The following is a 26388-nucleotide window of genomic DNA, read 5'->3' on the forward strand; positions in this document are numbered from 1 at the left end:
GGACACATCTTCGGCTCAAGGCTGAAGCAGGTCCTCGGCTCTGCTTAGCCCTCTGGAGCTACCTTGCTGTGAGGTGCTTCCAGGGAGCCTGAAGGGGTACGCAGACCCGAACACTTGGACGCGAGGGAAGACTGATGGCTTGTGCACGCCAGGTTTCCTCTGCCTGTACACGGAGGGAACGGGGGTGTCAGTGCACCCTGGTATTGCCCCATATCAAAAATAGAATGAATAAGAACAAAATAAAAAATAAAAACAAAATAAGCTGGCCTGAGGCACCTGGTAGGGCAAGGCCAGACATATCAGCCTCCCTGCTGACACTAGAAAAAAACTGAACTAGTTTCCTGCCTAGCTAGGGTATATGCTGTGGGGAGAGGAGCTAACACTTTTTCAATCTAGTGTCACGCCTCCCCTGGAGACACCATAATACCCACTTCTGTGTCCCCCAATGAAAAGGCGAGAAAGGAATAACATTTAGTATATTGCTTGTATTTAATAAGTGAAAAATTTATTGTAATGCAATGTGAACATCAGACATTTAATCATTTTTATGATACAATAATCAAGATATTTAGAAAATAAAATATATTTATTGGAATACCACTTTAGAACACAAAAAACAAATAAATTGTAAATATTTAATACAATATGTAATATATATATATATACACACACACACACACACACACACATATACATATTATACACAGGATATATATGTAATCTATATTACATATCAGATAAAAATTAAAAATAATCTTGAAAAAGGCTTTATATTCAAGCTAAAATGTTGGTTGAATTTTTTTTCATTATATCTCTATATTGAAAAAATTCAAGTAGACACTTTTTCTTCTGTTTGTATCCTCAAATATTGTGCCAAAGTTATTCTCTTTGACTTGATTTGGAAAGGCACACACCTGTCTATATAAGACCTCACAGCGCATATTAGAACAAATAAGAATCATGAGGTTAAAAGGAACTGACCAAGGAGCTCAGATACAGAATTGTGGCAAGGCACAGATCTGGCCAAGGTTACAAACGAATTGCTGCAGTACTCCAGGTTCCTAATAGCACAGTGTCCTCCATAATGCTTAAATGAAAGAAGTTTGGGACCACCAGAACTCTTTCTAGACCTGACCGTCCAGCCAAAATGAGCAATTGTGGGAGAAGAGCCTTGGTGAGAGAAGTAAAGAAAAACCCCAAGATCACTGTGGTTGAGCTTTAGAGATGCAGTAGGGAGATGGGAGAAAGTTCCATAAAGTCAACTATCACTGCAGCCCTCCACCAGTCAGGCCTTTATGGCAGAGTGGCCCGATGGAAACCTCTCCTCAGTGCAAAAAACAAGGAATAACCCCGGCACACTACTACTCCCAAAATAAGAGTCAATGGGTTTAAATATGCAAATTTTTCTTTATTGATCAAAAAGTATATTGGTAGAATGTGTAATATGATTCGTCCGAAAGGTCGACGTTTCGGCCTTAAGCCTTCGTCAGACCGGACATTATCATAATAGTATGGTAGTATGGAATCATATGAAGTACAGTCTCAGCAATACGCGTGTGCACGCTGCATCAGTAATATGCTGAAATTAGATTCTGTGGCAATATCAATATGTGGACCGCGGGTCTGTCAGTCGTATGTTGTATATAATGAACTATGACCATAGAAGGGGCTCAGTAGGCTCAACGACCATAGCCAATATGGTGGCACCAGGTAGACTAGGTTGTAGTCTGGTAAGACAATATGGGCACGTTACGTTTTCAGTGGTATGCGCAGGTACACTGGGGTCCCGAAGGGATCAGTAATATGGATACCGTAGGTATGCTGTTGGTATATACTTCTTAAATGAATGGAGCTAATGAGGTAGCCAGGTGTATAATATCACCGGTAGGACCGGAGGAGTCTGTGGCCAAATCAAAACGGTGCTGGAGCCGGGCGTGCAGTCTGTGTGTGACCGCACGCCCGGCAGGACAGGAGATTCACACACAGACCGCACGCCCGGCTCCAGCACCGTTTTGATTTGGCCACAGACTCCTCCGGTCCTACCGGTGATATTATACACCTGGCTACCTCATTAGCTCCATTCATTTAAGCAGTATATACCTACGGTATCCATATTACTGATCCCTTTGGGACCCCAGTGTACCTGCGCATACCACTGAAAACGTAACGTGCCTATATTGTCTTACCAGACTACAACCTAGTCTACCTGGTGCCACCATATTGGCTATGGTCGTTGAGCCTACTGAGCCCCTTCTATGGTCATAGTTCATTATATACAACATACCACTGACAGACCCGCGGTCCACATATTGATATTGCCACAGAATCTAATTTCAGCATATTACTGATGCAGCGTGCACACGCGTATTGCTGAGACTGTACTTCATATGATTCCATACTACCATACTATTATGATAATGTCCGGTCTGACGAAGGCTTAAGGCCGAAACGTCGACCGTTCGGACGAATCATATTACACATTCTACCAATTTACGTTTTGATCAATAAAGAAAAATTTGCATATTTAAACCCATTGACTCTTATTTTGGGAGTAGTAGTGTGCCGGGGTTATTCCTTGTTTTTTGCTGTATTTACCTCCGAGCACCTACACATTTCAGTGACGCACAGCTTATCTCTCCCTTTTTTCTCCTCAGTGCAAGACATATGAAAGCCAGCATAGAGTTTGCAAAAAAACCAAAACACACATTAAGGACTCCCAGACTATGAGAAATAAGATTCTCTGGTATGATGAGACGAAGATAGAACTTTTTGGTGATAATTCTAAGCGGTATGTGTGGAGAAAACCAGGCACTACTCATCACCTGCCCAATACAATCCCAACAGTGAAACATGGTGGTGGCAGCATCATGCTATGGGGGTGTTTTACAGCTGCAGGGACAGGACGACTGGTTACAATTGAAGGAAAGATTAATGCGGCCCAGTACAAAGATATCCTTGGAAGAAAACCTCTTCCAGAGTGCTGGACTTCAGACTTGACCAAAGGTTCACCTTCCAACAAGACAATGACCGTAAGCACACAACTAAAATAACAAAGGAGTAGCTTCAGAACAACTCTGACCATTCTTGACTGGCCCAGCCAGAGCCCTGACCTAAACCCAATTGAGCATCTCTGGAGAGACCCGAAAATGGCTGTCCACCAACATTCACCATCTAACCTGACGGAACTGGAGAGGATCTGCAAGGAAGAATGGCAGAGGATTCCCAAATCCAGGATCCCAAGAAGACTCATGGCTGTACTAGCTCAAAAGGGTGCTTCTACTCAATACTGAGCAAAGGGTCTGAATACTTATGGCCAAGTGATATTTCAGTTTTTCTTGTTTAATACATTTGCAAAAATTTCTACATTTGTTTTATTCTGTCAAGATGGAGAGCAAATAATTTTTTTTTTTATATATAAAACATTTTTAAAAATGAGCAGGGAAATGTTTTACCTCAGAAAAGGAATCAACTATGATCCTATGCTGTAATGTCTTTATACTCCAGTGTCCTCCCGGCCCAGGAGATGTGGTATGATCAGACCATGCCCCTGTACAGTCAGACACAACCATTACGCAGCACATAGCAGTGCCCCATACAGTATAAAAGATTATCTCAGCACAGGAACAGGGTTTTTTTTTTAAACAAATCCAATTATGTAACTTATTATTATTCCAACATCTATTGACTAAAACTAACTTTGTCCATGGGACAAGCCCTTCAAGTCTCATTTAGATATGAATTAAAACAGTGAATGTTCAGCTAGGGGATAACAGTTGCTTAAGTAAGGCTGGTTTCACACTACGTTTATTTAACATCCGTTGAAAACGTTTTTTTAGTGGAAGTACGGATCCAGTGCAAATGCGTTTTCATTTCAATGCATTTGCAATGGACTCGCGTCCACCTGCGTTCACCTGCGTTTGCGTGCGTTATAGTGCGGATCCGGTGACTTGCAGTTTTTTAACATGTTTCAAAAACGCTACTTGTAGCGTTTTTGAGCTGCGTCAAAATACTGCAAGTCACCGGATCCGCACTATAACGCACGCGAACGCAGGTGAACGCTGGCGTGCTGATAGACAGGATCCTGCTTTTGTACTGAGCATGCCCAGAAAGTACTGAGCATGCCCAGAACCAGTCTCGCGTGATCTGTCTCTCTCTCCTCCTCCCTCCCTCACCCTCTCTCTCTCTATCTGTCTTTCCCCCTTCCTCCCTCCCTCCCTCTCCCCCACCTGAGAGCTGCGGACACTCGTAACCAAGGTAAATATCGCGTAACCACTTCTCTTAGTTACCCGATGTTTACGTTGGTTACGCGTGCAGGCAGCCCTGCTCCTAGCAGCTGCAGACACTCGTAACCAAGATAAATATCGGGTATCCAAGGCCGATGTTTACCTTGGTTACCAGCGTCTGCAGCTGTCAGAAGCCGGCTCCCAGTCTAGCTCCCCTCACTCCCGATCACATGACTCCAATGCCCGCCCCTAAACATCCAGTGCAGGATCCTGCAAAATAACAGATGCGTTTGCATACGTTATTTGCTGTAAAAGCAGGATCCGTACTTCCGCTAAAAAAACGTTTTCAGCGGATGTTAAAAAGACGTAGTGTGAAACCAGCCTAACGCTTTGGATGAACTTTGCTTTCAGAAAGCAACCTGGTCATATAAACAATAAGGGGGAGTATCCCTTTTAAAGGGAACCTGTCAGGTGTAATATGCAGCCAGGAGCACGAGCAGTTCAGGGTGCATATTGCTAATCCCTGCCTAACCGTCCCTGTATACACTGGCATAGATAAAGGGATCTATAGAAAAAGGATTTCTAAAGATCTTTCACTGTATGCTAATGAGCGCGGGCACTAGTCCCCTTGGTGTTAGTTCCCCTGGCTAGTTAGCCTCATTAGCATGTTAGTATGCCCCTGTGGGACCACAGGGGCATACTAACATGCTAGTGAGGGGAGACTGGCCGAGGAACGAACACCAAGGGGACTAGTGCCCGCGCTCATTAGCATACAGTGAAAGATCTTTAGAAACCCTCTTTCTATAGATCTGTGTATACAGGGATGGTTAGGCAGTGATTAGCAATATGCACCCTGAACTGCTCGTGGTTCTGGGTGCATATTGGACCTGACAGGTTCCCTTTAAAGTGTATTTATTTAATTTAACCAAAACACAGATATAATATTAGAAAAGAGACATGGTATACTTGTGGTGACCAGTAGGTGACAGAACAGACCATGTCCCTATATATGTACCTAATTTGGGATATTCAGGTCTGGAGGAAATGTACGGATTTCAGTTCTAAACGTCGATGCAGACTGTAAATGAATGCCAGACTTCTGGTAGCTCAATACAGGAATTTGCTATGGATCGGGGTGCTGTGTTCACAGCAACGGAGATCACATTTCTATAGTGCTATGTAACATAACTACACCAAAGACCCCATTGTTCTGGTGTAAGTATGAGGAAGGTCATATAGGCTGAAAAAGATCTGAAGATAGGAGTGCCAGATTTTCTCTCTATATTCAGAGATATATCACAGATATATGATACTCATGTAGTAGAATCCCTGTTTTGTCGGACATAGATATAGCATAGCTATGTGTTCTGGGCTGTGTATAACCCTACCCACAATCCTGACTGGCAGCAAGGTGTCAATTAGTGAGAAGGGAGTGGGTTACACAGATTAGCCTGACTGGTATGTATGTGAGATGTAGTGCAGCTGCGAATCTCTGGCTTAAAAATATTGACTGTATTGAAACTACAGCACACAGCCTAATAAGTGACACATCCCTGGAGTCAGGTTTTCTTTTCTTTATATTATGTTGCTCTCAAATTAAATAGCAAAAATCTGCTGACTCTGTTTAATCAGTTTACATTGGTTAGAGAAGGAGAAAATAAATAAAATGACACTGTTCTGAATCACTAGTAGCAACCAACATTCACACATCTGTGATGCATGGACTGGTGTCAGGTCTCCTGTCCCATACTCGGCAGACATACATTGCTAGCAGATTGTGGCGTTCGGATTAGTAGACCTGCGACCAGCCCACACATCACTACACATGGGTGTGTGAAGGGAGCCTTACCCAACTTTCCCCACATAATGCACATTGGTCAGTCACCGTGCAGACCTAGCATTTTCCCAGGTTAATAATGAATGAGGGGGCAATGTAACGAGCTTCTAGCAATGCTTCAGTCAAGCTCAGAAATGGCTGCAAATTAATGGGACAAAAAAGTATTGGAAATAGGTGTTCCCACGTTAGGCAAATACTGGTGTCATTTTAGGAAACATAACCACATTATGTTGTAGCATATGGTCCATACACTAAGCCATGGGAAACAGCAGCAATTGTTAGAAATGTGCAGTGACAACCTCAATGAGACCAGTGATTGCACAGTGTACAGCTAATATAGAGGGGGGCCGCAGAGCCCACGGGGTAGCACTGAGGACAGGCCATTTATCATACTGCATTGTGCTGAAAGTACTGGAAAATAGATACAAAACAAAAAATACATGAAGAAAAAAGGATCAACTCTCCAACAATGTGCAATTTTATGAGGGGATAATCAGCTTCACTTTGACTGAAAAGTGTATTCATTAGAATACCAGACTCCATGAATAAAATCTTTAAAGGGAATCTGTCACCCCATCTGAGAGCAGCATAACGTAGGGGCAGAGATCCTGATTCCAGCGATATGTCATGAACTGGGCTGCTTGCTGCACTTTTGATAAAATCCCTTATCTGCTACAGATCTATTAGTTTTCTGACTGTTCTATATAACCTAACCGACATTTTCCATGAACACTGTGCATAAGTAGTGGAGGGTTTAAAAAGAGCTCATGAATATGGAGGACTACCTGCCAGGAGGTTTACTAGTCCTGTAGATAGAATCTCCTGCAATGAGGGTAACAAAACTACAGCAAGCAGCCCAGTAAGTGATGAATCGTTGGAATCAGGATCTCTGTCCCTACATTAAGCTGCTCGCTGTATAAGTGGCAAACTCTGGTGACAGGATCCCTTTAAGTTACTTAATTCAATACATGGCATTTTACAGGCCTAGAAAGTACTGTTGTGCAGCTGCTATGTGAATTGCGGCTTTCCTGTAAGCAGACCTGTTTGATTAGTACGGTACTAGCTACCTGCAGACAAGGTGACTGTTTCCCCACTGTACAGTACAGAACCATCTTCCCCATACATCCATATGGAAAATCTTTAGTATCCCAGTGAGGGGTTATCAGCGAGCCTCCAGTGCACCATATAAATGACCCTACATACACCTACAGCTTGTAATGGGATGCCATTTCTGAATGTAATATATGGGGCTGTGCCTTCAGCAGTAAGACATTAAATCATACATAATTCCATGTATCCTGGCAAATGCTGGTTCTGCTACTAATGAGCTCCCAGCTCTGGGATCCCCAACCACAGCCTTGTTATTCCACCTGCCCGTGCTTAATAGGGAGATTTAAGGCTGCTGACTTCACCTGTCCTTTAATACGCACCATTCCCCCATATCCTGCCAATGTCCTCACTGGCTAGCCGGATTACACAGGCATCTCGTAAATCACCTCCGCCCGTCACACTGCTTGCCTGTAATGGCTTCCTCTGGGCCTCATACATTTTCCTTGGGTGACAGCTAATATATTCCCTGCATCACGGCTGAGTGTGGAGACTCATGGCAGGCTGATTATTAATGACTTTCTGAATGGAAATAATCATTGCTGCTACTCCCTGTGCTGTCCCTGGATCAGTTCACCTGCGTCTGGGGCACTTGTGCAGCGTTCACCGCCGCTTCATTAGGAGAGCGCTGTATGAATAATAGACTGAAGAAAAGGAGTAGGGTTAGGGTAAACGCATCACAGCACAGCTTCTGTACAGTATGCCCATAGACTACCATACTGTACCTGCAGGTAGCAGACTTCAGGATCCCACTGACGGGCTGGAATATGGACATTGCTTGGCATCATCGCACACAAAGGGCTAGATTTACATCCGCATTTGTGTGTTCAAAGGGACTGTCCACTAACGTCTCATGAATACCTAGGTTCCCCCCATTAAAATAATATCACTTATGCTCACTCCGGTGGTGGCACCACCTCTCCTAGGGATCACATGACATTATGTCACATGATCCCTGCAGCCAATCAGCGCTGTCTTCACTATCCCCTCCTACAGATTGTATCTGACATCCCGAGGAACTAAGTGGGCAGCTTCAGTTCTCACTTACACAGGACGTTAATTTGTCTAAAGGAGGGGACCATGAAGCCAGTGCTGATTAGCCACAAATTATACCCGGTAATGTGTTTATCTATGGAGGTGGTACTTTGATGCTGCCATTCATTACAAGGATGAAAAATGACAATGTGCACGTTTTCCACTCACTTATGAATCTTTTTTGCATGTTCTGAGGACCTCTCATTCTCATTTTATTGCTCTAGTTTTTCATTGCTCAGAAACACATCCAATAAGGCACCAATGTGGGTACTGGACACACGGCTATAATAGATGCAGCACCATCAGGGTAACATTGATAGAGTACCAGGACCCATTCATAGCTGCCAAAATAGAAAATCCTTCCAGGAATTATTACTCACAACGCGAGCCATACCCCTAAACACATTTGCTGATTATAGAACTTGGTCTTGGTAAATCCCACAATTGTGTATATTGTAGCAGGAAGCATAAACGTTACTGGAGTGAAGGGCAAAATGCTCAAAATATGGAGGAAAATGCGGCCAACAGTGTGGGAAACCGGAGTATGTTCTAAAGATAAAAGAAAACTAGCAATGCTAGGACAGGATTAAACTGATACCTGTGATGAAGAAATGCGCATTGTTATTGTTCTGTAATCACCATTTGACATTTCCTGGTAATTAGTTTTCAGTGCAAAGGGGCTGAACTGTACACTGGATCTCCTGGTATTATTGTGGTATGTATCCATCTTCACAAAAGATGCTCTGACATATGTGTTCACATTCTATTTATTTTTTACATCTGTCAGGAAAAACACAGGAGCAAACTCTGAACACTACCTTACACCAATGGAAACTGTCGAGAAATTTCTGCAATTATTTCACAAAATGGCGCGTTTAAATGAAGCTTCTTCCACCAGTACTCGGCCAAATGTCCTGACAACAAATTTTGGGACGTGCCACGCATCTTTCTCAGTATTTCCGTCTTCACATGACCCCAATGCGCTTCAATGCGCTGAGTATTAGCATCAGTTATTGGATCAACGAAATTCTGCTCATGATTGACGGTTTGATGCGCATAATTGAACATGGGCCAGTTATTTATATTTCGATAAGCGGCCCACTGATCAGAGATGATCCTAGAACCAGGCGCAATGTGACGCTGAATAATAGGTCTCAACGTTGCTTCGTTACGGCGAAGGACGTGAAACATGCGTAATTCTTGCTCGCCATTTGCATGCTTCCACACCATGCCGAAGATCCATGGACCAACGATGCGGTTTCCAAAATTCTGGCGAGCTGGAGGGGCGCGATTTCCAAGTAGCAACCTTCCACGGTTATATTTTCTACGGCCTCTCATGAGACTTTCATCTATTTGAATAATTTCGCCAGGACCACCCATTGGCTGTGCGTCGTACATACTGGAGCATGTCAGAGTAGTTAGTGGATACATACTGGATGTCAGAGTATCTTTTGTGGAGGTGATTTGTGGAGGTGGATACATGCCACAATAATACCGGATCTCCTCCCTGTCTGTGATTCCCTGGCACCTCTGCCTGCCTCCTGTTTGTAAATGACCTTCCTCCTCTGTCAGAAATCTCAGCAGTGACCTGTCATTCACAAACCAGAGGCAGGCAGAGGAATCACAGACAGGGAGGAGAAGACACACTGTACAGTCCGGTCCATGTGCTAACAAATCTAATTAGTAGTAAACCACAAATGGTAATTAAAGAAGAACCACAAAGCGGATTTCTTCACCTAAAGGTACCGTCACACTAAGCGACGCTCCAACGATCTCACCAGCAACCTGACCTGGCAGGGATCGCTGGAGCGTCGCTACACGGGTTGCTGGTGAGCTGTCACACAGGCAGATCTCACCAGCAACCCCTGACCAGCCCCCAGCCAGCAGCGACGCGTGGAAGCATGCTGCGCTTGGTAACTAAAGGGGGCTTTACACGCTACGACATCGCTAATGCGAACTCGTTGGGGTCACGGATTTGGTGACGCACATCCGGCCGCATTAGCGATGCCGTTGCGTGTGACACTGATGAGCGATTTTGCATCGTTGCAAAAACGTGCAAAATCGCTCATCGGTGACATGGGGGTCCATTCTCAAAAATCGTTACTGCAGCAGTAACGAGGTTGCTCCTCGTTCCTGCGGCAGCACACATCGCTCCGTGTGACACCGCAAAAACGAGGAAGTTCTCCTTACCTGCCTCCCGGCCGCTATGCGGAAGGAAGGAGGTGGGCGGGATGTTACGTCCTGCTCATCTCCGCCCCTCCGCTTCTATTGGGCGGCCGCTCAGTGACGTCGCTGTGATGCCACCTTAGAAAGGTGGCGGTTCGCCGGTCACAGCGACGTCGCCGGGCAGGTAAGTATGTGTGACGGCTCTGGGCGATGTTGTGCGCCACGGGCAGCGATTTGCCCGTGTTGCGCAACAGATGGGGGCGGGTACCCACACTAGCGATATCGGGACCGATATCGCAGTGTGTAAAGCCCGCTTAAGGTAAATATAACCAATGTAAGGTAAATGTAACCAACCCGATATTTACCTTGGTTACCAGCGCACACCGCTTAGCGCTGGCTCCCTGCACACCTAGCCACTTTACACATCGGGTTATGTGTGCAGAGAGCAGGGAGCCGGCACTAACAGCGTGAGAGCGGCGGACGCTGGTAACGAAGGTAATCATCGGGTAACCAAGGTAAGGGCTTCTTTTTTACCCGATGTTTACCGTGGTTACCAGCATCCGCAGAAGCCGGCTCCTGCTGCCTGCACATTCAGTTGTTGCTCTCTCGCTGTCACACACAGCGATGTGTGCTTCACAGCGGGAGTGCAACAATTAAAAAATGGTCCAGGACATTCAGCAACAACCAGCGACCTCACAGCAGGGGCCAGGTTGTTGCTGGATTTCACACACAGCAACATCGCTAGCAAGTTGTGCCTCAGCAGTGATGTTGCTTAGTGTGACGGTACCTTAAGTTATCAATGTAATTAGTGTTACAGCGCCATTACAAAACTGTGCAGAGAGGCTAAGTATGGTAAAATCTTCTGTGAATTGGTTACTTGATCCCTGAAAATTATCATGGCCCATTTGAAATCCATTAGTACAAGAATTCTGCTCATTTCTGGATGTTCTCTGAATTCTGCATGTTATCAACAGGTTCATGGCTGAACCCCTGTAAAAGTGATCAAAGGTATGGAAACATTGCAAAGGGAGAAAGCAAGCGACATGGAGCTCATAAATACACCAGACTCACAGCAGTCTTAGGCTATGTGCCCATGGGAGCCTGTTTGTGCGGATTTTGCCGCGGAAAACCTGCGGATTTTTCTGGATTTTCCAGATAAATCCACAGGTTTTAGCATGTACAGTCACTCCCCATGTTATCCTATGGGACATGGGGGAGTGCTGTGTCCACGCTGCGGAAAGTGCGGCTGCCGAACATGCTGCGGATGTAGGCATCCGCATGTATAATTGCATGTCAATTATTCATGCAGAATGACCTCCGCTATGGAGATGAGAGGCCGAGACGTCCGCAGGTAAGCCGCGTGAATGTCCACGTTTCCCGCAGCTATTCCGCTGTAATCTAGCAGCTAAAAATAGCTGTGGACGCCGGCGGGCAGCTGCGGGAAACATGCAGGAAACATACATGCGGGAAACATACATCCGCAGGTACGAGCGCCCGTGGGCACATAGCCTAAGTGTGCTGCGGTAAATAATATGCAGATTTGGTGGTAGTACTATATGCTGTTAATACCAGTGACTGTGACTATTCAATACTGCAAGGCGGCATCGAGGTAGGTAACCTGCAAGATTTACAATGTGAACAGGCACAGATAATGCAAAATTAAAGTGACACACACTGAAGTTTTCACATTACTGCACTATTCTATGTCCTGTTGTGTATAAATATGTGACTTCAGATTTTGTGTTATACCATGACTTATGAAGAGACCTGAGTAGTCTGGAAAGCTTGCTATTATTACCATCTTTTCAGTTAGCCATTAAAACGTATAAACTACTGAAGACTCTCAGTTCTTTTAAACAAACTTTTTTTTATCACATTTCTAGAGGTACAAGAGGGGCAATCACAATGGAATACTATGCCACTATAGCAATTTTATGTGCCCATATAGGTAGTCACATCACTAAATGTGAAACCAATGCACTCAAAGAGTTATAATGTTTAGAAAAAAACATTTTTATATACATATATTATTGAGTTCTGTTTAAATATAAATAAAAGTTGCCCTTTTTAAAACGCAGGTATTTTGGACTAAAAATATTTTTTCTGCCATTGAAGTTCATTGAAAATGTAAAAGTGATTTCTATAGCCTTTGCATTGCACTGTCTATTGCTAGCCACAGAATTATGTCCACAAACCAAATGAAAGTTCAGCCCCCCTTGGTAAATCAGCTGAGAGGCGCTCAGGAAAAGACACAAAACCTCATGCACACGTTCAGTATTTGGTCAGTTTTTTCCTCAGTATCTGTAAGGCCACTTTCACATTACGTTTTCACCTATATTCACTGGTCTCGTCAGGGCATCCGTCCAAACCCCCCCCTGCAAAACGTGTTTTGGACGCATATACGCCGACGGGGCCATTGACTATAATGGAGCAGACGGAGTCAGCGTGTGCTCTGTTTTGCACCATTTTTGGGCATATATGTTTTCTGTAGGTGAACCCATTATAGTCAATGGCCCCGTCTGCATATGCATCCGAAACATGTTTTGCGGAAAAGAAGGGGAGGGGGGGACTAGGGGGGTTCGGACAGATGCCCCGACGGAACCAGTGAACATAGGTGAAAACACAATGTGAAGGTGGTCTGAGCCAAAACCAGGAGTGGGTAAAAAATACAGAGGTGGTGATGTGTTTCTATTACACTTTTCCTCTGATTGTTCCACTCCTGGTTTTGTGTTACAAATACTAAAAAGTAAGAAACTCAAATACACGTGGCTGTTGTTCCGGTGCCAACACCGCCGAATCTCAGAATGCACAATGAGGGCCATTTGGGAATTCACAAGTCCAAAGCCACACAGAGTGACCCCAGACTTATGGATTTAGAGGAGACAGCCCCTTTACTTTTTTCCTCCCTTTTGTCCAAGAGTCACACTTTTTACTTTCCCAACATCGTATCGTAGCTCTATGATGGCTATTTTGTTTGCAGGACAAGTTGTAGTTTTGAAGAACACTATTCATTTTACCATGTACTTAAAGACAAGAAAAAAAATTTAAGAGGGATGAACCTGCATATAAATGTTTCTTTCATTCAGTAGAGGCCCATAACATGTTCATTGTTTTGAACCGCATGCGGGGCTTGTTTTGTGCGAGATGAGATGACTGTTTTAGGCTACAAAAAAACTGCACCTTTGAGACCGCAAAACTGCACTGATGCAATTTGGGGTGAAGCCAATTTTTTTTTTTTTTAGGAAGAAGTGGGGCCAAAAACCTGCAATTCGAGAGGTTTGTTTTTTTCCTTGTTTACCAATCAAGCTAATTCATTTAATGTTTTAATTGATTGGAGTTTAGGACTTTGAACTTAGTTTTTTTTAATGGGGTAAAAAGGGAAGAATAATTCAAACTTAGATTTTTGAAATGTCTTAAAAACTTTATGTTACTTTATGTTTATTGTGACATGAACTGTAATCATCTGAGCACTTATCCTACAACCACAATGCAGCAGAATTGAAGTACACATGGGTATACAGCTGAGCTTCAGAGAAGAGCCAAAATGGCAGAGACAAAAGGCCTCTAGTAGGCCCCTGGCTACCATGTAAACATATCAAGCGCATAACATTCACATCATGGGGTGCCGATGAGAGCTCAGCTCAGACTGCAGTTGGTAGATACGTATGATGCCGGCTACTTAATTTAGCCATTATTTGCTCCATATGCGATTACCCAAAGAATCACATACATTTACACAATATTGCGTTAAAGGGTTAAAGAAGCACACCAAAATCAAAGTAAAGCCCAACCAAAAAATAAAAAAATGTATAATAAAATAGTCATTTCTATTTAATAAATAGATATAACAAGAAATTTCATATGAAAAGTAGCAAAAATGAGTATAATACAGTGTATAGCATCAGAAATAAAAAGCACATCTATTTAGGATTCTATACACTGTATTATACCCATTTATAAATCTTCTCACCAGTTCCGTTTTTGTACTGCTGCTTTTGTATCTGTCTGTATTTCTATTTATTAAGTAAAATTGACAATTTTATTATACATTTTAGTATTTTTTGCCCTGCACTTCCTTTTTTTACTCTTCTATACATATTTTGAAAGGTTAAGAAATAAATGATTTGTCAGGGAGTGCTTCTTTAAAGAGGACCTTTCACCAAATGTTTCATGTTAAAGGGAACCTGTCAGCAGAAATGTCCCCTAAAACCTAACAGATTCCCCCTCTGCAGCTCCTGGGCTGCATTCTATAAAGGTCCCTGTTATGATTGTGCCCACTTTCTGACCGAAAAAAAGTGTTTATAAAGTTGTACCTTTTTGGCTTCTGATTCTGTAAATCCGTCACGGGGGCGGGCTGCCTGATGGCCGTTATTCTGCCCCCTGGTCCTGTATGCCGCCCCCATCGCTGATTTCAATACTTCTGGACCCCGCCCACTGCTCCAGCCATCCCCGCGCATGCCCAGTGCCCATCTCTCGGGGATGAGCACTGTGCCCAGCGTCACCGCTGGTGACGTGCACGCAGGGTTAAGATTATGGGCGGTGCTGTGATGTTTATTCCTAAGCAACCGCCCATAATCGCGGGACCGCGCTTTCCCCCTCGGCCTGCTTCTTTCTGCGCAAGCGCGCTGCTGCTGACCTCACTTCGCCTCCTTCCCATCTTGCCCCGAGGCAGGAAATAGATGGGAAGAGCGCGGAGCAGTGACTACACCGAAAGCGCGGTCCCGCGATTATGGGCGGTTGCTTAGGAATAAACATCACAGCACCGCCCATAATCTTAACCCTGCGTGCACGTGACGCTGGGCACAGTGCTCATCCCCGAGAGATGGGCACTGGGCATGCGCGGGGATGGCTGGAGCAGTGGGCGGCGTCCAGAAGTATTGAAATCAGCGATGGGGGCGGCATACAGGACCAGGGGGCAGAATAACGGCCATCAGGCAGCCCGCCCCCGTGACGGATTTACAGAATCAGAAGCCAAAAAGGAACAACTTTATAAACACTTTTTTTCGGTCAGAAAGTGGGCACAATCATAACAGGGACCTTTATAGAATGCAGCCCAGGAGCTGCAGAGGGGGAATCTGTTAGGTTTTAGGGGACATTTCTGCTGACAGGTTCCCTTTAAACAGTTAAACAGGACACAGGTTTTAGCAATGGCTGCCAAGTAAAATATAGCATGGTTGTTTTTTTATATATCCTCTCGGTCATAATGAAGGAAGAATTTGGCACCTTATAAACCAACTTTTTAAAAATCTAAGTTGGTGTTATCAGAGTGTTTTAACTGGATGTGTGTACTTCCCCCTGCATGATGCTGACCAATCATAAGCAGGCAGCAACATTCAAAGGACAGAATACCCCCTCCCCCACCCCACTACAGCTTAGAGCAGGTTTACCAGTGTATGAAATGTAAGAGACACCCCTGATCGCCTGGTCTTGCCTCCTGCACGAGTCAGTGTGGGGGAGGGGCAGCACAGCAGAGATTAGCTGGGTCACACTACACACCGTTCTACCAGCTCTCCTGATGACTGAGTTTCAGTAATCACACCAAGGCGGGCTTTGCACGCTGCGACATCAGTAACAATGTGTTACCGATGCTGCAGCGATAGTCCCGCCCCCGTCGCACGTTCGATATCTAGTGAAAGCTGCCGTAGCGATTATTATCGCTACGGCAGCTTTACACGCACATACCTGCCGTGCGACGTCCCTCTGGCCGGCAACCCGCCTCCTTCCTTAGGGGGCGGGTCGTGCGGCGTCACAGTGACGTCACACGGCAGGCGGCCAATTGAAGCGGAGGGGCGGAGTTGAGCAGGATGTAAACATCCCGCCCACCTCCGTCCTTCTCATTGCAGCCAGCGGCAGGTAAGGTGAAGTTCCTCGCTCCTGCGGCTTCACACACAGCGATGTGTGCTGCCGCAGGAGCGTGGAACAACATCGCACCTGTCGCTGCACCGGCATTATGGAAATGTCGGAGGCTGCAGCGATGATACGATAACGACGCTTTTGCGCTCGTTCATCGTATCAAAAAGGATTTGCACGTTGCGATATCGACTGCGACGCCGGATGTGCGTCACTTTCGATTTGACCCCACCGACATCGCACGTGCAATGTCGCAACGTGCAAAGCCGCCCCAAGTCCTTGTGTGCATGCTGTGTTTTTGATGCAATTTGTGGCCCAAATCTGCATGTGTCTCTTCAAGCCAGCTCTGAAGTGCTGTGAAAACGTAACATTTTTTACTAGCAGATAATAACTGTAGCATGTCAATCGTATGTGCATTTTTCCTTCGTCTTTTAGCCCTTCCACCCATTGACATTAATCAAAAAAATGCACGCCACAAAAACACACAAAAAGGCACCAAAATGCATGCGTTTTTTTGCTGTTTTTCTGCCAGAAGGTGCAGATTTCATGCAAAAAATTTCTGCACCAAATCTGCAGCGTGCACACATACCCTTAGGCAGGAGTCACACGTGAGTGTGAGGCGCACGAGAAACGAGTCGCTTCACTCGGCACAGCCTCATTCATAATGTTGATAAAACAAAAGTGAATACTATGTCAATCTACGGTATATAGCAATAGAAACCAGTAACCATCAGGTACCATGTATGTGTAATATATATCTATATATATATATATATATATATATATATATATATATATATATATATATATATATATATATATATATATATATATACACACACACTTTCTTTTTTTTGTTGCCCACTACGTGATCCTACTGTTTCTACCCCCAGTGTGCATCATTCAAACACTGCAAGAGGCTCGCACAGGGCCAAGCACCGAGCGTACCTGAACACAGCGATGCTCGCGTGAGTTAAGTTCGCAAGTAAAAGCATATAAACTCGAACTCTGTTTTGTTTAAGTTGGTGTTCGCTCATCTTTATTAAGCAATGGCAAACTGCTCCGGGGCGCTCCAAGACTGAAAGCTGGAGGCTACCGGAAGAAGTAAAGTTAATTTCCTCCCTGTAGCTGGGCAGCTTTAGAACCCTATTATCCATCAGCTTAAGGCCTTGTGCGCACCAGACGGAATTTCCCGCGGATTTCCTGCATGTTTCGCTGCAGAAAATGTTCATAACCTTTCTGCAGTGATTTACCAGCAAATCCTATGGGAAAAAAAAATGCTGTGCGCACTATGCAGATTTTGATAGCTACCAGTTTTGCTGCAGGATACCCACAGCAAAAACAATTGCATGTCACTTCTTTTCCACAGATAGCTGTGGCATTTCACTCCATTGACTGTAATGTAATCGTGAAATCCCGCAGGGAATAACACAGGTAGCAAATTCTGTGTGTTTCATTGCGTTTTCCTGCGTTATTCCCTGCGGTATTTCGCGGTTTCGGGACATAATGCTCATCGCTGCCTGCGTTTTGCAAGGAATTTAATGTTATTATGACAAGAAGAGGAAGCGGAGCAGAGTAAACACACAGATCACACACACACACAGACACCGACATATAGAATACACATAGAAATCAAACGTACATATAAAAATAAAAAACAAAAAATGTGGGCTCCGCCATATATTTACTGTCCAACCGAGGTAAACACCCAGCGGCGGCCCGGTATTCTCAGGCTGGGGAGGGCGAGGGCTAGGGTTAATGCCCCCCTCCCCCTCCCGCAGCCGAGAATATCAGCCTGCAGCTGCCCCGGGACTGTTGCATCCATTATGCGACAGTTCCGGAGTGTCCCCGGCTCTTCCAGATTGCCGTGATGCGGTGGCAATCCAGGTAATAAGGAGTTAAATGGCAGCAGATCGCTGCCACTAAGTCCAGGCTTAATCATGGCAGCGTCTATGAGACAGCTTTCATGATTAACCCGAAAGTATAGTGAATAAACACACACACCGAAAAATCCTTTATTTTAAATAAAACACAAAAAAGCCCCCTCTTACACCACTTTATTAATCCCTCCCAACACACAGCTCCGGCGTAAATCACCGAGGTCCCACGACGCTTGCATCCAGCCACGACTGACACATACTCCATTCAGCCTCATAATGAGCCTGCAGAGGTAATTACAGGTCATTTCTCACGGTAATGTGCCCACGCTGCGGAAAATTTGCAGAATTTGCCACGATCTTATCGCGCCAATTCCGCGGATTTTTAAAAAAATCCGCAGTACAGCGAGTCCCCAGCCATTTTTATGGCATTTTTGAACTGCTGTGCCCATGCTGTGGTTTTTTCCACAGCGGAAATAATGCGAATTTCCTTGTGGAAAAATCTGTAGCATGTCAATTATTCCTGCGGATTTCTCCGCAGGGTCCCATACTTACCTGCCTTGCTAGCAGACACCGGTGCAGAGGAAGTCAGTGGAGCCAGGAGCAGAAAGGAGGAGAGTTCAGGCCCGCCAACCTTCTCCGGCAATGTGCAGACAGACACGGCCGGAGAGTGTAGTGCTGCGTGATGGAGGTAAGTATCAATTCCCCCAACACTCAGCAATTGTTCTGCATTGAGGATGCAGTGCCGAAGCCATGGTACTGTATCCTCAATGCAGAATGTCCGCACCATATCCGAAGGACATTCTGCTGTACATCCGCAGCATGTAAACAGACAAAAGTTGTGCTGCGGATTTCTGGGAGCTCCTGCGAAATGTCCTGCGGATATATCCACAGGACACTTTCCCCGTGGGCACATAGCCTACCACTCGCGAGAACTGCAGTGTGTCCTCACAGGGACTCTATCTATTGATTGATTGACCTGTCCTCTATCTATTGATTATCTATCTATCCTTCTATCTATCTTTATCTATCCATTATCTAGCTATCCTTCTATTTATCTATCCATTGTCTATCTATCTATATCAGAAGGAAATGACCTTTTTTTTTTTTTTCCAATGTGCTATATTGCATTGAATGCATTAAAAGACATGTACCAACCAGCGGAAAAACCACATCAAAACGCATGCGGATTTTAAGTGCGTTTTTTTGCGTTTTATTTCCGCAGGTGCAGAAATCTTTTAAAGCCTACGGAATGTTCTTAAGAAAATTCCATTTTCTAGTGCGCACAGGGCCTAATAGCGTTTTTGATATGACACATATTGTACCTATAATATGGGATCTGTCAGCTTCTTACCAAAAATATCTTCCCACTCCTCCTCTGGGCTTTTTTCACCATTATCCTCTTCTGTCTGTTCTTTGGAATCTTTTTGAGTATTGTCTGGTTTCGCACTCCCCACAGTTTCTAGAAGTGGAAGATCATTGAAGTCATCATCTTCTTCCCCATTGTATATTATCTCAAACTCCTCTGAACTGTCCATCAGGGAAGTCCTGTCCCTTGGTTTGGAGTCACTGTCTGATGGCTGAGTACTGTCAGACCCATCTTCATGCACTAGAGAGTCATCAACACTGGACATGGGTTCATCTGGAGAGGCCATTCTCTGGATGAAGACAGGAAAACAAAATCAGCCGAACGAAACCTACAACAAGGTTATCTATAGCATTCAAAACTAGTAATGCGATTACAGAAAAAAGAAACTTAATTAAAAATCAATTCAAGAGCAAAGAAAATTAAATAAAGGAGTGGAGTAAAATACAGTCCATACAGCTCTGGCAAAAATTAAGAGACCACTGCAAAATTGTCAGTTTTTCTGATTTTTCTCTTTATAGGTATACTTTTGAGAAAAATATAAACTGTTCTTTTATTCTATAAACTACTGACAACGTGTCTCCGAATTTCCAAACAATAAATTTTGTATTTATTTTCTGAAAATGAGAAATAGTCAAAATAACAAACAATGCATTGCTTTCAGACCTCAAATTATGCAAATAAAACAAGTTCATAATCATTTAGATACAACAATACTAATATTTTAACTCAGGAAGAGTTCAGAAATCAATATCTTTGTGGAATAACCATGATTTGTAATCCCAGCTTTCATGCATCTTGACATGCTTTCCACTAGTCTTTCACACTGCTTTTTGGTGACCTTATGCCACTCCTGGCCGGTAGAATGAGGTGGACCCTGGTTGGAATTCAGCTGACACTGGAATCGACATGTAGACAAGCTGATATTTATAAAACTAGGCAGTGGTCTCTTTATTTTTGCCAGAGCTGTATGAGAACTATTTTTGTCAGTGCCCTAACCTTTTATGCTGGCTATTGACTTCAAAGGTGGATCAGAGACCACTAATGCATTGTATGGACTTTTGATGGTTTTTCTTTTTATATACCGTATTTTTCGCTTTATAAGACGCACTTTTGTTCCCCCAAATTTTTGGGGAAAGTAGGGGGTGCGTCTTATAATCCGAATATACGGGGGTGAGTGTGTATAAATATATACACTACAGAGTTAAGGGAAGGTGGGGGCAGCTCTGGAGCTCTGCTGGGGACTGGTAATAGCTGCGGGCATATAATATGCACAGCCGCTGTCCATCACCATGGTGCTGAAACCGCAACACGGCGATGGTCTGGGGCAGCGGCGTATATTATATCTGCCTGCGCCCTCCTTTGATTCCACATGCCCCCCCCCTGTGTTAGATATGGCCCCCATACTGCTGCCCATAGTAAAATAAAACACTCTTTACTTACCCCCTCCAGCGTGTCTCCCCGGTCTCCCTCCTGCCGCTGTGATCATGCACACAGAGATGATATCACTCTGCCGTGCCGATCACATGACCGGCCAAGAACCAGGAAATGCAGGAGGCCGAAGCTCAACCCCAAGGAGGGAGTCACGAGACAGGACAGTGCTGGAGAAGGTAAGGAAAGAGTTTATTTTACTAAAAGCAGCAGCATGGGGGCGATATCTATCACAGGGTGCTGTGTGCCAGCCACAGGGGGCCGTGGGCCAGCCACAGGGGGCCGTGGGCCAGCCACAGGGGGCCGTGGGCCAGCCACAGGGGGCCAGCCATAGGGGACATGTGGCATCACTGGGGAACGTGTGCCAGCACAAGGGGGCTATATTCAATATAAAATGGCCATATCCAGATTAAGGGGCTAATTTTAGGATGGGGGAGGCTATGAGGGACATATACCCTATATGATTTGTTAAACGGACACTGGCATTATAAGACGGACCCCATTTATTAAAAAATTCTCTATTCCTTCACCAAATTTGGGGGTACGTCTTATAATCAGGTGCGTCTTATAAAGTGAAAAATACGGTACTTAAAGGGAATCTGTCACCAGGTTGGTCATTATATGATGAAAACTGAACTGACAATAGGATTCTCCAGATCAGTACAACTACATAGATACCAAACAGATTTAGTTTTTGGAGTGAAAAAAATAAAATAAAATTAGAAATTTGTAAATAAAAAAAAAAAATGTGATCATCGGCATTCTTCAGCAGCCGTAACGTTTTCATTTTTCAGGATATAGGGCTGGGCTTATTTTTTTGTGCCCTGAGTTAGCAGGGTTTTTTTTAGCGTTTTTTTTGGGATAAATATGATGTTTTGATCGCCTCATTGCAATGTCGACATACCCAAAAAAAAAAAAAAAATAATAATTCTGTTTATTTTTTTTTTTATTGTTACGTTTACTCAGATTTACCTATTTTATATTTTGATAGATGAGAAATTTGTTTTATTTTTAATGGGGCAAAAAGAAGGAAATAGTTTTTATTTTTTACATATGGTATATATTTTAAAAATAAAAAAAAGCTGCAATCGACTAATCACTTATGCTATACAGAGCATTGTATCAGCACCGCTCTTGTATAGCAGAAATCACGCTCCATGAATACCAACTCTCAATGACAGACACAGGAGTCGTAAACTGACTGTCGTGACAACCCATTGGCGGCCCACAATCACATCACAGGAGCACTGATGGGAGCAGGGAATGACTCGCCCCTCCTGACGGAGCTTGTTAAATCCTGCTGTGAAAGATTAACAGCGGGATTTAACTGGTTAATAGCCTTTTAGAGGCACATGATGGCTGATTAAATCAGCCGAGGCACTGAGAATAGGTGAACAGCACCCCCCACCCCAGCTGATACCCACAGACATTAGCCTATACTGGTAGGCTTTTTAACTGTACGATCTATTCCAGACAAATTTACGCTCCAAAAATCAAGTGGTGCTCTTTCCTTTCTCAGGCCTGCCATGAGCCCAAACAGCAGTTTTTGAACACATTATGGAGTCTGTTTTCTTCTATTAGCTGTGAAAATTACAAATTGGGGGCTAAAACAACATTTTAACGGAAACAATTTTCGTTTTCACATCCATTTTAAAGAGTTCTTGGAAGCAGTTATTGGTTCAAAATGCTGGAAACTCCCCTAGATGAATTACTTGATGGGTCTAGTTTCCAAAATAGGACGGGGTCACCTGTGGGGGTTTCTAATTTTTTAGAAATTCAGGGGCTGTGCAAATGAGACATGGTGTCTACAATCTATTCCAGACAAATTGGCATTCAAAATACAATGTCGCTTCTTCCCTTCCGAGCCCATCTGTTTGTCAAAATTTTTTACTACATGTGCGGCATTGCTGCTCTCATAAGAAAGTAACAAGCTGTGGAGTCCACTTCTTCGTGTTTCCTCTTGCAAAATTATAAAATTTGGTACTAAAGCAACATTTTCTTTAAAAAAAAAAAAAATGAAAATATTCAATATGACGGCCTAATGTTATCAAATTCTGTGAGGTACATGAGAGTTCAAAATGCCCATTATACCCCTGGATAAAATCCTTCAGAAGTCTAGTTTCCAAGATGGGGTCACAACTTTCTGTTGTTAGGCACTATAGGGGCCTCACAAATGTAACATGGCGCCGGCAAAACACTTCAGCCAAATCTGTGATCCAAACATCAAATATTGCTCTTTTATTTCCAAGCACAGACGTTTGTCCAAACAGAGGTTTCTGACCACAGGTGGGGTATTGCGTGCTCCGAAGAAACTGGGGAACAAACCATTGGGTCCATTTTGTTATGCTATCCCTTGGAAATGTATAACAATTGTGGCTAATTAAACATTTTAGAGTAAAATTTACAATATACCGTATTTTGCAGATAAGATGCAACCCAAATTTAGAGGAAGAAAATAAGAAAAAAATAACTTTTAAAAGGTCAAAGAGAAGGTGTCGCGTTTGTTTATTTTTGTATTAATAATAGTGATTATGAAATCAAGGATTTTTAATACAAAATTAAATTCATTGTTTATTTAGTTTTTATTTAATTCTAGTTTTACTGAAACACTGGGGGCTGCCATCTTGGATTTGCTGTGTGTAACGACAGTTACTCACCTCCTTTATAGCACCCCCTGGGCATTGACTGATTGTCGGGCTCCAACCCCTATACTTAACAGAGAAACAGCTTCTGCTGTCATCTGGACAAGCCCACTGGGCTATCCAGATCACAGCAGAGGGAGAAGATCAGCGGCCATCTTTGTGGCGCTCACAGCGTATGCTATGTGCTCCACTTTCCCCCTGTCACCCGCCGGGATGGATGGGGTGAGTACAGGTGCCGGGAAGCGGTGACTGCACCGTAACTGAACCTGGCGTGCTGCTCCCCAGTCTGCTGCTCCCCCCCCCCCCCACACTCTGCCGTTGCTCGCTGCTATGTACTAAGATCGCTGACAGGACACGCTGCCGGGGGCGCAAGTCTGAAGCAAGTGCATGCGGCTGGGAGCGGTGAGCACAGCGTGACATCTGTGGGCTGCAGATCACCCCTCCTCGGTGCATTTCACCTCGGACCTTCGATACCGGCCGGCAGCACAATATATGGGGGCGCAAGATACAGTCAGCGGGGCATTGGGAAACAGCCAGCAGGGCCAGTCAAGAATGGTCACAGAGTTGTTCTGAAGCCACTCCTTTGTTATTTTAGCTCTGTGCTCAGGGTCATTGTCTTGTTAGAAGGTGAACCTTCCGCCAAGTCTGAGGTTCAGAGCACTCTGGAAGAGGGTTTCTTCCCGGATATCTTTGTACTTCGCCGCATTCATCTTTCCTTCAATTGCAACCAGTCGTCCTGTCCCTGCAGCTGAAAAACACCCCCATAGCATGATGCTGCCACCACCATGTTTTACTGTTGGGATTCTATTGGGCAGGTGATGAGCAGTGCCTGTTTTTTTCCACATATACCGCATAGAACTTTTTGGTGATAATGCTATCTTCGTCTCATCAGACTAGAGAATCTTATTTCTCATAGTCTGGGAGTCCTTCATGTGTTGTTTTTTTTTTGCAAACTCTATGCAGGCTTTCATATGTCTTGCACTGAGGAGAGGCTTTTGTCGGGCCACTCTGCCATAAAGGCCCAATTGGTGGAGGGCTGCAGTGATAGTTGACTTTATGGAATTTTCTCCCATCTCCTTACTGCATCTCTGAGCTCAGCCACAGTGATCTTAAGGTTCTTCTTTACCTCCTCTCACCAAGGCTCTTCTCCCACGATTGCTCAGTTTGGCTGAACATCCAGGTCTAGGAAGAGTTCTGGTGGTCCTAAACTTCTTCCACTTAAGGATTATGGAGGCCACTGTGCTCTTAGGGACATTGAGTACTGCAGAAATTCTTTTGTAACCTTGGTCAGATCTGTGCCTTGCCACACTTCTGTCTCTGAGCTCCTTGGGCAGTTCCTTTGACCTCATGATTGTCATTTGGTCTGACATGCATTGTGAGCTGTGAAGTCTTATATAGACAGGTGTGCGCCTTTCCAAATCAAGTCCTATCAGTTTAAACACAGCTGGACTCGAATAAAGGAGTAGAACCATCTCAAGGAGAAAATCACAAGGAAATGGACAGCATGTGACTTAAATGAGTGTCTGAGCAAAGGGTATAAATACTTATACTTATGACGATGTGATATTTCTGTTTTTTTTGTTAAATACATTTTCCAAAATTTCTACATTTCTGTTTTTTTTCTGTCAAGATGGGGTGCAGAGTGCACATTAATGAGAGAAAAAAATTAACTTTTTTTGAAATTACCAAATGGCTGCAATGAAACAAAGAGACAAATTTAAAGGGATGTGAATACTTTCCATACCCACTGTACATAAGGCTTTATTAACATGTGAGTTTGACGTCCACGTGCTGGCAGTTTTTCCATAAACATTATATGCTAGGGGGGGGGCTATAGTAGTTGACACACTGATGGTAAAATCAGAAAGGGAACAAAAAAACCCCTGAAACAGTGTTAATTTTTTGTATCTACAATATGGGTACAGACATCTAAAACGGTCAGGAAGCCGCTTCTCACATGTGTAGGGTTAAACAAAAGTGAAACAGGCTCTATTAACACAAGGGGTTCAGATTTTTCCTATTTCCATCACGCGTTCAGTGTACCATGCTACACTATTCTATTCATTAAAAGAAAAGATACCCTACAGACTCATTAAGAATAAGCCGGGCAAAAGATCATACAGGATCTGTCAGGTGTCATGGTGGATAAACAAATGCTATGATACCAGTGTAAATAGAGCCTTGAAGCTGTGAAAGATGCAATATCTCGTTAAAGGGAACCTGTCATCAGAAATTTCGCCCAAAAGCTAAAAGATTCCCCCTCTGCAGCTCCTGGGCTGCATTCTAGGAAGATCCCTGTTATTATTGTGCCCCATGTGAGAACAAAATAAAGCCTTTATAAAGTTCTACCTTTTTGTATGCAGCTTCTGTAAATTCGTCCCGGGGGCGGGCTCTCTGCCGTCCGTTATTCTGCCTCCTGGTCCTGTATGCCGCCCCCATCGCTCCTTTCCATATCTGATGCACCGCCCACTGCTCCAGCCATCCCCGCGCATGCCCAGTGCCAGTCTCACAGGACTGAGCAGTTTGACCGCTGGTGACATGTGCGCAGACAAGTGATTATGGACGGGACTGTGACTGTTATCAGCAAGTACCCGGCTATAATCTCTTGAGCGCGCAAACCTCTCCAGCGGTCAGACACACTGTGCTCAGGGTAGTGCTAGACTGTATGGGCTGCTTCCAGGGATGACGTCCCTTTGTCATGTGATAGGGGCGTGTTCAAAATACTATCACATGACAAAGGGACGTCATCCCTGAAAGCAGCCCATACAGTCTAGCACTACCCTGAGCACAGTGTGTCTGACCGCTGGAGAGGTTTGCGCGCTCAAGAGATTATGGCCGGGTACTTGCTGATAAC

The 26388-nt window shown here is 44.2% G+C and overlaps 1 protein-coding gene across 2 annotated transcripts in view; it reads right to left on the reverse strand.

Annotated features, from left to right (window-relative positions):
• Nucleotides 1–26388, reverse strand: part of FKBP8 (FKBP prolyl isomerase 8) — a 94759-nt gene that overhangs the window by 66409 nt on the left and 1962 nt on the right. For both annotated transcript variants that reach the window (XM_075352597.1, XM_075352596.1), the window contains exon 2: nucleotides 19450–19753. In XM_075352597.1, the coding sequence (XP_075208712.1) occupies nucleotides 19450–19750 (301 nt within the window). In that variant the 5' untranslated portion in view covers nucleotides 19751–19753. The remainder of the gene's footprint in view (nucleotides 1–19449; nucleotides 19754–26388) is intronic.

This window comes from Anomaloglossus baeobatrachus, chromosome 1, assembly GCF_048569485.1.
Source record: "Anomaloglossus baeobatrachus isolate aAnoBae1 chromosome 1, aAnoBae1.hap1, whole genome shotgun sequence".
NCBI classification, from domain to species: Eukaryota; Metazoa; Chordata; class Amphibia; order Anura; family Aromobatidae; genus Anomaloglossus; species Anomaloglossus baeobatrachus.